General features: G+C 37.3%; 1 protein-coding gene across 1 annotated transcript in view; it reads left to right on the top strand.

The window, feature by feature from the left end:
- The window catches only part of FTO (FTO alpha-ketoglutarate dependent dioxygenase), a 270679-nt gene that overhangs the window by 16979 nt on the left and 242045 nt on the right, over positions 1-11655 (top strand). The window contains exon 4 of the mRNA XM_029911787.1: positions 6140-6283. Coding sequence (XP_029767647.1) covers positions 6140-6283 — 144 coding nt within the window. The remainder of the gene's footprint in view (positions 1-6139; positions 6284-11655) is intronic.

The raw sequence follows: 11655 nt of genomic DNA, 5'->3' as shown, positions 1-11655 counted from the left end.
GGTCTAACAGTTTCATAACAACAACAAAATATTTTACTCAGCTAATTGGAGTAGCAATTGTTAACAAATTGAAGAATAATATAATTTAATATAAAACTAATTTTACATTCAAAATAATATAAATTACATTAAAATAATATAAAAATAAAAAACTGTCAAATTCAAAACAAAATTTTCAATTTTTCAAAGTATTTTTTTCTGGAATTCCTATTCAACAGGAAATTTATAAATTGGAATGGATTTTTTTAGAATGTTTGGAATTTCCTGTGAAACAGGAATTCTGAGTGTCAACCAACTCTATACCAGGAGTATAGTGTTGAGTCTACCAAAAAGATGCTATCCTGAGCTCCCATCACATGGGACCATTAATATAATGAACAAGACTTACTCATTTTCCTTTGGCTCTGTAGAAAAGTTGGTGTGGCTTTCCAAAATAGAGGCACAATAATATAATATAAGGAGATATACCTATCTCATAGAGCTGGAAGGGACCCCAAAAGATCATCGAGTCCAGCCCCCTGCCTTCACTAGCAGGACCAATTTTGCCCCAGATCCCTAAGTGGCCCCCTCAAGGATTGAGCTCACAACCCTGGGTTTAGCAGGCTAATGCTCAAACCACTGAGCTATCCCTCCCCCCAATAAGGGCTGTATATCCCTAATTCATTATGGACCTGCCTGAAATAATTGTAGTTAAACAAACAACCCAAGAAAAGAGTGTGCTTTGCAAGGAGGTTTTTCCTTTAGGCCCACATTGGTCCTCTAGCCCAAAGAGTCTAACCCTTTTCTCATGGAAAATCATGCAATGACCCTAATTCACTGTCTTTCACTTACGTGGGATTTTCACAGGCTGGTTTAGAGGTTGAAGAAACAGTTTTCTTCTGTATACTTTACTGTATTTTGTTTGGCTTGTTGCCCTATAAGAGCTGCTTGCTGTGTAAATCTCTTAGAGTAATAAACGGCTGGATCTGTTAGCTGACAGGTTAATGTTTAACAGTTTAACAAAACCAATGATTAACTGCAGTAAAGACTAATTTTGAAGGAACCATTATTTTTTACTTTCATAAAGTAAAATTTGTGTTTTTCATGTTTTTAAAAGAAACATCCCTTTGCTAAACTTAATAGCTGCCCCATCATTTCTACAATAGTGGGGAAAGAAACTGAGATGCAACATTGACCATTTCCTCAGTGGTTAATAATAATTAACAATTGGAATGATCCTAAAGATTTATAATTGACCAGTAATCTCCTCTATTTGCTATTTAATGGACACTGAATAATTTATTTGTACAACATAAAAGCAGTTATCGTCCGTGGTTTCTAACATCAGTAATATGTTCTAGATACTGACTGTGGAAAGAAATGCCACATGTAAAAATATTTCCTCACTGCCTGGCACTGAATATGTAGCTACATGCTCATTTCTGTGTGTGAATTGTATAATTATGCAATAATTGCTAGAAGTTGGTCATTACTCGTAGACATTAACCAGCTAGAGGTAATTTTCTCAGGTAGGTTTAGGGCAATTGTTGAGTGCTTTTCAACAAGTTAATAACTGTCTATAACAATGATATACTTGTGAAAAGTTAAGTTAATAGCAGCTCTTCATAATGTTAATATTAAATCTTTATTTGAATTAAAGCTGTCGGTCTGTTTTTCTCACCAGCATCACTGTTTATATCAATAAGATTTCTCTCCCACATCAATTTAGAGATGAAAGAACTTCCCCAATTTTTTTTTATTATTATTATTTTTGGTAGTGCTTTTGTGCCTGATATGTTCAGACACTAACTGTTGGGAGAAAATTGCGATTTCTGTTGAAGGGACAAATGGATAAGAATGCAGGAATTCAGGAAATCCCTTGAATTTTGTATATATAAATCCCAGTTGGAATTGAAAATTTAAATGACATCCTTGTTAATACCGGTATATTGTTTTTAGAGAATCATTTTTTAAAAAGATGGTTAGAGCGCCTGTGGTGGAAGTCAGAGTCCAAGTTAGATGAGTTGAGCTATAAAGAATCTTGAACTATAAAGAGTTTTTGGCCAGGGTGCAAACCACAGAAATATGTGTTTTGTGACGTCCAGATTGGATTATTGTAATATGCTGTATATGGGGCTATCCTTTACCACAACCACTGAAACTTCAGATAGTGAAGATTAAAACTACCCACCTGTTGAATGGGGCTTCTCATTCAGAGTGTTGCATGATCTGTCACGGCTTCCAGTTGATTTCTGAGTCCAATTTAACGTGTGCAATATGGTTTGATTCCTGAGTACCTTTGAGTGGGGGAGGGCTGCTGGTGGGGCATCTTTTATTTTTAAGAAAGGTCCTCTACTATGTCACCATTGGCATTGGTCCTGCAGGGGCTAGATTTGTTGACCTTTAATTCATATTGCAAAGCAAATCTTTTCTCCTGGGCTTTTTGTGGGAAAGTGAACTGATTGGATAATAGTGGGTGATAGTGGAGTCTCAGCTTGGGTGGAACAGGGAGGGATTTTATATTTTGGTAATTGATTAAACTTTGTATGTTTCATGAAACAATGTACAAGTGCCCAAATCTCTGGCTAGGCACAGCTTAAAAACTGAAATAAATAATTCTGTCAAGCATAATGCTTTGTTCTGCCTTTGTATGAGAGCTGTCAGTTGGGGTCAACAGCAAAACCAAATATTACACAGTTTGTTTTTCTGCATAGGTTGGCAATGATACTTCTTATAAGAAATGAGACATGGCATTAGGGTTTGATTTAGGATTCAATTTAGGATTAGGTTTGGCATTCCAATTCAAGGTTAAAACAGGGAGCACTTGGGTTTGAAAGTGCTAAAATCTCTCAAACTGTTCTGTTTGGCCCAAAATGACAAAGAAACCTCTCAAAGTCAGCTGTCTTTGCAAGACTTCCTCCATAGTGGGCCAATAACTAAACTAGATCTAGAAAAACAAGCCCTTCTTTGTTCTGGGTCCAGGCGTGACCCAAAATCATAAGGGCAGTGTGATGTAATGTGTCTGGCCTTCTCTGTCTCCTGCTTGGGGTGTTGCCACCCTGACACACCCCACCTGAAAAAAAAGTGTCAGAGGGCCCATGACTTCAGATTTCCAAGCACTGTCTAACATTCAGTCAGTGGTATTGACAGAAGCAATAAGACATGGTCCTCCAGAGTCTAGAAGGGCTGGGAAGGGGCAGTAGCCAATCAGGACCCAACAAGAGCAATAAGAAGGCTTGCCTGCTTCTTCTGTGGAGGAGTGCAGGGTGAAGCTGGACAGGAGGGGAGTTCCCTTGGTCCTAATCCAGAACCCCAGGTCCTGATCAGGGCTTAGCCATCCTCTGTACCTTCACCTGAAGCAATGTGACAAACTGGTTATTTTGTTCTGAGGTTCAAAGATTCAGGTGGCCAATATTTGAGTCGAACTTCAATTAACTGTTGAAGGACTAGGAAGGAGCTCCTTGCATGAACTGCCTTGCTCTGGGCAAGCTGTGACAGGCAGGTTCAAGATTTTGGGATTTAGAATACCTCTGAAATACCAGACTGGGACATCAAGCCTGGTGTTCTGGCCAAATTCTACTTCAGTTACTATGTTCTCTCTATCACAACTTCCTCTTTAATTACGGTTGGGTAGGTACTGTACGTCCAAACTGTTGAGGAGTGTTGCTGTAAGCTTGTTACATAGTGGCAGCATTTCATTTTGGATGTGAGCAAACTCATACCTGAGGGCCAGATTCTGCAGTCCTGTATTGAGCAGATCAATGGGAGTTTTGCTTTGTTTTTATTAAGCACTGCTAAATTTGGCAATTTCTGTATAGTTTGTTCCAAAGTAAACAAATCTCTTTAAGGTCTATTTGTATTATGAGTCTTTCATATACATAGCACCTTTATGATTACAATACCTATAGTTTAGTTGTAGAACTTGAAACATCCAAATGTTTTAACTTAAACCGGAACTATACTTGTCTAAACAAATATATGGCCTCATTGCTGCTTGAGGTTACAATAGGATTTTATTATAACTTCTCCCTACATATAAGTTTTGCCAGCTAACGTAGGGATATGCCACAAATGATGAGAAGCCTTATTTTAAAATCACTTTGGCATAACTGACAGAAGCAAGTAGCAGCTTGCTTCCATTTGTTTCCAGAATAACATGGTAAGAGTAATAAGTTTCAACTGCTGCAGATAATTATTAGGTGCATTCATTGGGAACATAGGGAAAGGGAGTCTGTGAGCTTACATTTGAACTCTGTACTTAAGCAATAAAAATTTTATCAAACTGCAAAAAACTAAGTCATTTTAACGAGCACATTCCAAAGGTGCTGGATTTATGAGGAGACCCCAGGAAACTTTGATTGAAATTGCTGTCTCTGATTGTAGTTCTATATTTTATTGGTGCCATATTGTGAACAGTGCTGCTGCCAAAGTGAATGGGAAAGCAGCATAACAGACAGAGTTAACCCACAAAGGTTACCTCTTTTTATAATATCCATGATGTATTGCATTAAAAATGCCTTGAAAGCCATCCTATTTGCAGTTTTCAGAAAGCATTTTTTCTTAAATTAAGTTACGATTTATCTGAACAGGGCAGAAAATATGAAAGCCCCTGAAAGACTTTAGTATTGATTTTTCTCAGAGTATTTGCTAGCTGTTGTTTTCTCATTTGTGTGCTCCTTGATGGAACAGCCTAGAGCTGTGCACTGATCCTGAGACAAAGCTTTAGCAGGATGAGAAGAACAATAGTGAGGGGCACTATTGTGGGGCTGATCTTATAATAGGAGTTTTGCCTGAGTAAACAAAGACATCAGGTTTGGGCTCTGGGATATTTACTTTTTTTTCTTCCTGGTTCCAGAATTTAAGCAAAATTTAAATCATCTGGAAAATTATTAGAATTTTATTAACTATTATGCCTTCCCCCAACTAAGTAAACACTGTAGTAGCCACATGTGATGAATGACTTGAATATTCTGAAGGCATGAGGTCAACACTACTCTGTAAGTGTGTGTAGAATAATGAAAGTTATAAATCTTTTTTCTAGTATTTATGTTCTAAAAATAATTAAGCTTAAAGTCTACAAAAATTAGGACATTAATGTGTATTTGTCATGGCAGTGAAATAGATATATTCAACCAATCGGTAATTATTGATTCTTTAAAAATTAGGCAACATACAATTGTTGATTATTACTAGCCATTGATGGTAGTTGAGTACCAGTTGCTCATTAATAGCTACGTCCTCCCCCTGACAAAATGCACTGTTACATCAGCCATTAAACTATTACACCATAGTTTCCACATACCTTATTATAAATGCAGACTGTATCTTTCACTTAATACAGCGTTGTACTCAGCCTCTGAAAATAGTTCTAGTTGAGAGATTGAGCTCCAAATATTTTTTCATTGCACTGGATTATTATTTTTCTCCTAGTTTATCACATTCATGTTGTTTAATGATAAGACAACCACATGAAGATTAGATTGTACAGAATCTTCATTGACTGTTGCCCTCTCTAACATGTTTGAGTAGTCTAATAATGTGAGAAGAGGATGCAAGATAGGATTCCAGGATTATCTCTTCAACTCTGCTGATTTTCTGTGTGGCTTTATAGAAGTCACTTGAACTTCACTGAACCTTAGTTTATGCTTTGGTAAAATTAGAACTAATAACATGTAAACAAGTTTAATTGTTTTTAAAGTGCTTTGACATCCTTGGCTCAAAGTATCATAGAATTTCTTTCTTCTTACATATGTGGTATCATTGTTCCGCTCTAATATTGGTAAGCATATTACTATAGTTTTAATAATCTGTATTTTAAAAAAACCAACAAAACCAAAACCCCAGATCCAAACATCCCAGAACTGTAGGGAATTTTAGATGTGGTGCCAGACTTTATTGTCCTGATTCTCCATCATCCTGTGCCTCCTGTATACATTTTGGGTTAGTAGTGTTTTACACCCACTTTATACTCACTTTACATTGACATCAGTGACTCCATGAGGTGCAGGGCAATGGAAAATTAGGTTCAGTGGCTTATGACCATCCCTAACATATTTGGGTTTGCTCTACTAAATTCTTCTTTGTATTGTGTGGTTCTAATCCTGCCTCATTTCTTTGCCTTTTTCTTTATTTTTATTTCTCTTTTCTTTTTCTTTTTTAGGTTCTGCAAGTGACAAAGTTAATGAACAGGATGTGGAAGGGAGAGACCCAGCTGATTGGCATGTAGGCCTGAAGGTTGCATGGGACATAAAGACACCTGGACTGGCAATACCCCTTCACCCAGGAGACTGCTATTTTATGCTGGGTAATTTTTAAAGGCTTAGGAATGCAAATGTTTATTGAAAATAGAGGGCAGACCATCAACTGGAGTAAATTATCATAGCTCCATTGATGTCAGTGGGATGGGGGTGACTTACAACAGCTGAGGATCTGGCCAGAATGTGTAATTACTTTGTGGGTTTTTTGGTCTTTGGAGACTGTTTTCTTCATATTTTTCTTGTTTTCTTCCTTGTTAGTGGTGCACAGTGAAGTTTACCTGTTAAGCCTTTCCCTATCTGATGCTCAGATTGCAATTGAGGTTAGCTTCAGCACAATAGGAAAATTTCTTCCGCTTGTACTTTACAGGATAAACTACCGGTATGAGAAGTTGAGATGTTTATTCCTTATTTTTAATTGAAGCTTCCTCTTACTCCTTTCAAGACACAATTGTCCTAGGGAACAATAGCCATCTACTTCATTGTCTTATTACAAAATCTCCCCGACTGTGCAGTTTTGGGTGAAGATGGACTATACGTGTATTTCATTTGTTTTTAAAATTTCCATATATATAGCTATAAAAACAAGTTGTGTATATTGCTGTTGTCTTTGATATTTCTGACTCCTTGGCTCAGGATGAGATTTTCTTAGTACCAGCCCAGTATCCTGTCTGCCAACAGTGGCCAATGCCAGGTGCCCCAGAGGGAGTGAGCCTAACAGGTAATAATCAAGTGATCTCTGTCCTGCCATCCATCTCCACCCTCTGACACCCTCCGAGTCTAGGGACACCATTCCTTACCCATCCTGGCTAATAGCCATTAATGGACTTAACCTCCATGAATTTATCCAGTTCTCTTTTAAACGCTGTTATAGTCCTAGCCTTCACAACCTCCTCAGGCAAGGAGTTCCACAAGTTGACTGTGCGCTGTGTGAAGAAGAACTTCCTTTTATTTGTTTTAAACCGCTGCCCATTAATTTCATTTGGTGGCCCCTAGTTCTTGTATTATGGGAATAAGTAAATAACTTTTCCTTATCCACTTTCTCCACATCACTCATGATTTTATATACCTCTATCATATCCCGCCTTAGTCTCCTCTTTTCCAAGCTGAAAAGTCCTAGCCTCTTTAATCTCTCCTCATGTGGGACCCCCGTTCCAAACCCCTAATCATTTTAGTTGCTCTTCTCTGAACCTTTTCTAGTGACAGTATATCTTTTTTGAGATGAGGAGACCACATCTGTACGCAGTATTCAAGATGTGGGCGTACCATCTATTTATATAAGGGCAATAATATATTCTCCGTCTTATTCTCTATCCCCTTTTTAATGATTCCTAACATCCTGTTTGCTTTTTTGACTGCCTCTGCACACTGCGTGGACGTCTTCAGAGAACTATCAACAATGACTCCAAGATCTTTTTCCTGATTCGTTGTAGCTAAATTATTGTATGTACAGTTGGGGTTATTTTTTCCAGTGTGCATTACGTTACATTTATCCACATTAAATTTCATTTGCCATTTTGTTGCCCAGTTACTTAGTTTTGTGATATCTTTTTGAAGTTCTTCACAGTCTGCTTTGGTCTTAACTATCTTGAGCAGTTTAGTATTGTCTGCAAACTTTGTCACCTCACTTTTTACCTCTTTCTCCAGATCATTTATGATTAAGTTGAATAGGATTGGTCCTAGGACTGACCCTTGGGGAACACCACTAGTTACCCCTCTCCATTCTGAGAATTTAACATTTATTCCTACCCTTTGTTCCCTGTCTTTTAACCAGTTCTCAATCCATGAAAGGACCTTCCCTTTTATCCCATGACAACTTAATTTACATAAGAGCCTTTGGTGAGGGACCTTGTCAAAGGCTTTCTGGAAATCTAAGTATACTATGTCCACTGGATCCCCCTTGTCCACATGTTTGTTGACCCCTTCAAAGAACTCTAATAGATTAGTAAGACACAATTTCCCTTTACAGAAACCATGTTGACTTTTGACCAACAATTTATGTTCTTCTGTGTGTCTGATAATTTTATTCTTTACTATTGTTTCAACTAATTTGCCCGGTACTGATGTTAGACTTACTGGTCTGTAATTGCCGGGATCACCTCTAGAGCCCTTTTTAAATATTGGCGTTACATTAGCTATCTTCCAGTCATTGGGTACAGAAGCCGATTTAAAGGACAGGTTACAAACCATAGTTAATAATTCCGCAACTTTATATTTGAGTTCTTTCAGAACTCTTGGGTGAATGCCATCTGGTCCCGGTGACTTGTTAATGTTAAGTTTATCAATTAATTCCAAAACCTCCTCTAGTGACACTTCAATCTGTGACAGTTCCTCAGATTTGTCACCTACAAAAGCTGGCTCAGGTTTGGGAATCTCCCTAACATCCTCAGCCGTGAAGACTGAAGCAAAGAATCCATTTAGTTTCTTCACAATGACTTTATCGTCTTTAAGCGCTCCTTTTGTATCTCGATCATCCAGGGGCCCCACTGGTTGTTTAGCAAATGTAGAGGGCCCAAGGTACTTCCACAAAACAGCTCCTCCTACCTGCTTACTTATTGGGGTAGCTTTCCTTTTCGCTTTTCCCCATTGTCTATCAGGTGAAACTGAACAACTTAGTTACCACGAATGAATTTTTTTCAGAGTGCCTGCTAATATCTTGTACCTTGTTCTGCTCTGAGTTACACCTGTACAACCCCACTGGGGTTAACAGTGTGGCATATGTGTAACTAAAAGCAGTGTGTGGCCATTGTGCTTTTAAACACTTTCAGACTTGAGCATCTCACAGATTAAGATACAGAATTGTGTGAAATCCTGGAATACTGTGATACAGAAGATGCGTCTGACTTTTCTTCTTTCATTAGGATGTGGGCTGGCAGTCTGGAGAGAGAGAGATTTTTTTAAACTCAAAGTGAAGGTTATGTGACAGTTAATTCCCTTTGTAAGAGTTTGTAATCCATCTTTGCGCAATAGCTGTTCTAACATAAGATGGACAGATTCATCTAATTCTTATTTACTGTAAAGTTTGTGCCTAATCAGCCTTGTTGGCCAGCTGATTCAGAAGACAAATTGTGGAATGGATGTTCATCATCGGTGATTTTAGTACTGTTTATTCTAGTACTGTAATTCATAGCTGGCTAAACTTTCAAATGGTAAGGACATTCCTTATTCCCCTGATAGGAGTTAACTTTATATACTGTAGCTCAGGCACTGCTGGAAATGCTATATAAAGGACAGGTCAAAAATTTTATTTCATTTAACACCTAACAACATCCTGATCATGTTTAGGTGGAAACAGAGGACATATTAAACATTTTTCCAGTTATGGTGTATAAATCACTCTTTCCTATTAATTCTTCATAGAAAACTACTGTTTGGGACTCTGTAGAGCAGGTGTTAGATATTCTCTTCTAGGTTTCTAAATCATTTAACGTTACCTTTTAGCAGGATTAACAGAAACATCTATTATTTGAATTTAACAGCAGTAATAGTATAGAAGAGTCCATCATAGAAATGAAACTTTCTGACTAAATCATATCTATTTTATTAGTTGAAATGAGTGACTTAAGATAGCTGATAGTAACCCAGGGGTCGGCAACCTTTCAGAAGTGGTGTGCCGAGTCTTCATTTATTCACTCTAATTTAAGGTTTCGTGTGCCAGTAATACATTTTAATGTTTTTAGAAGGTCTCTTTCTATAAGTCTATAATATATAACTAAACTATTGTTGTATGTAAAGTAAATAAGGTTTTTAATGTTTAAGAAGCTTCATTTAAAATTAAATTAAAATGCAGAGCCCCCCGGACCGGTGGCCAGGACCCAGGCAGTGTGAGTGCCACTGAAAATCAGCTCGCATGACGCCTTCGGCACGTGTGCCATAGGTTTCCTACCCCTGTAGTAACGTGTAATTAAGGGACCTATATTAGCATTGGGTTGTTTTATATCTTCTTCATGTTGTTGGTTTGCAAGCACACTATTTTAAGAGTAGATACATGTGTGGGATGACACATAAGGTGTGATTCAATATATTTGGAGATTTAAAATATGGGAACATTATATAAGAGGTATCATGATTGCAAATGACCAAATATTAATTAATTTATCCTGTATTTCGGCATTTCACGCATTCCAGAGTCTCATCTTCTTCTCAGTTACCTTTGGTACCTCCTCCATCATGGTTGCAAAAACAATGGAAACAGTTAGGGAACATGCTGTTTGATCCATCTGGAATTTGTACCGTCCAGACTTGTACCAGTGTCACTTTGGGAATCAGCTAGTAGATGCTGATGTAGGGTGGGGGCAGCATGTTTAATGATTACAATAGGGGGAATGACAGTCAGGACTTCTGGGTACTCTTCCTGACTCTGTCTTTGACTCATGTGATGGTGGTAAGTCGCTTCATCTCTCTGTGCCTCAGTTTTTCCATTTGTAAAATAATATGTTTACTTTACATGAGTGTTATGAGAAAAGATGTCCGATTCAGTGTGCTGTTAATCATTTAAAAGCCAGCATTGATCAACAGTTATTGCACAGTGGTATCTGCGATACTCTGTTTCCTTTGCTTATGTATGTACAGGAAGTAGCACAATCTCTTCATCAATACGATTGTGTGAACATTTGATAAATACTGACATTTTTAATGATAAGTTCTCAAAATACAAATTATTTTTATTATTAATAAAAGCCGACAGATGGCTACGTCAACACTATAATTTATACAACCGCCATTAGCCTAGAAATAGAGAATCCTTAATTATAAGGTTTTTGTTGGACAGTTATGTACTTTGGTTGTGCCCTTTTTGGCACAAAATAAATACAATCCAAATGTGCTGTTTCCATAAACCTCTGCATTTATTTTTGAGAGACATAGTATTGTAAATTGTATTTTTTTTTAAATAGTGTTTCAAAGAACAGGAAAAAGTGGATGAATTTTTTTGCCCTTCAAAAAAAAAAAAAAGGGTGTCCTGCTCACAGGCGCTTCTATGATATGATTCTTTGTTACTTTGAGAAGAATTGTGTTTAAAAATGCAATATCTAAGGTTAGCATTACACTTGCTTTCTCAGCTCTTGTCTTCAGCTGAAATATGCTGCTGTATTGAGTCATGTCTTGAACTGTATATTATATGCCAAACATCAGGTGTTCAAATTTGTCTATTTTAAGATAAGCTATCACAATATCAAAAAGAACTTTTGATTTAAGGGGGGAAAAATTAGCTTTAATATGGCATTACCTTTTTTTTTATATAATCTTTGTTTTATTTCTCACATGAAAAATAGCCCTGCAGAGGGACTGCAAACCTGCTGCTTGATAACTGGAATCTGAACTTTATAGCACTTATGAAACGGAAACAGTTTAGCTCAATTTAGAATAATATATTGGTCTGTAGAGGAAACACATACTGAACACTGCTGTCTCAAGTACACAG

Source organism: Terrapene carolina, unplaced genomic scaffold (genome assembly GCF_002925995.2).
Source record: "Terrapene carolina triunguis isolate 2854851 unplaced genomic scaffold, T_m_triunguis-2.0 Scaffold130, whole genome shotgun sequence".
NCBI classification, from domain to species: Eukaryota; Metazoa; Chordata; order Testudines; family Emydidae; genus Terrapene; species Terrapene triunguis.
This window is presented reverse-complemented; position numbering and strand designations above follow the sequence as displayed.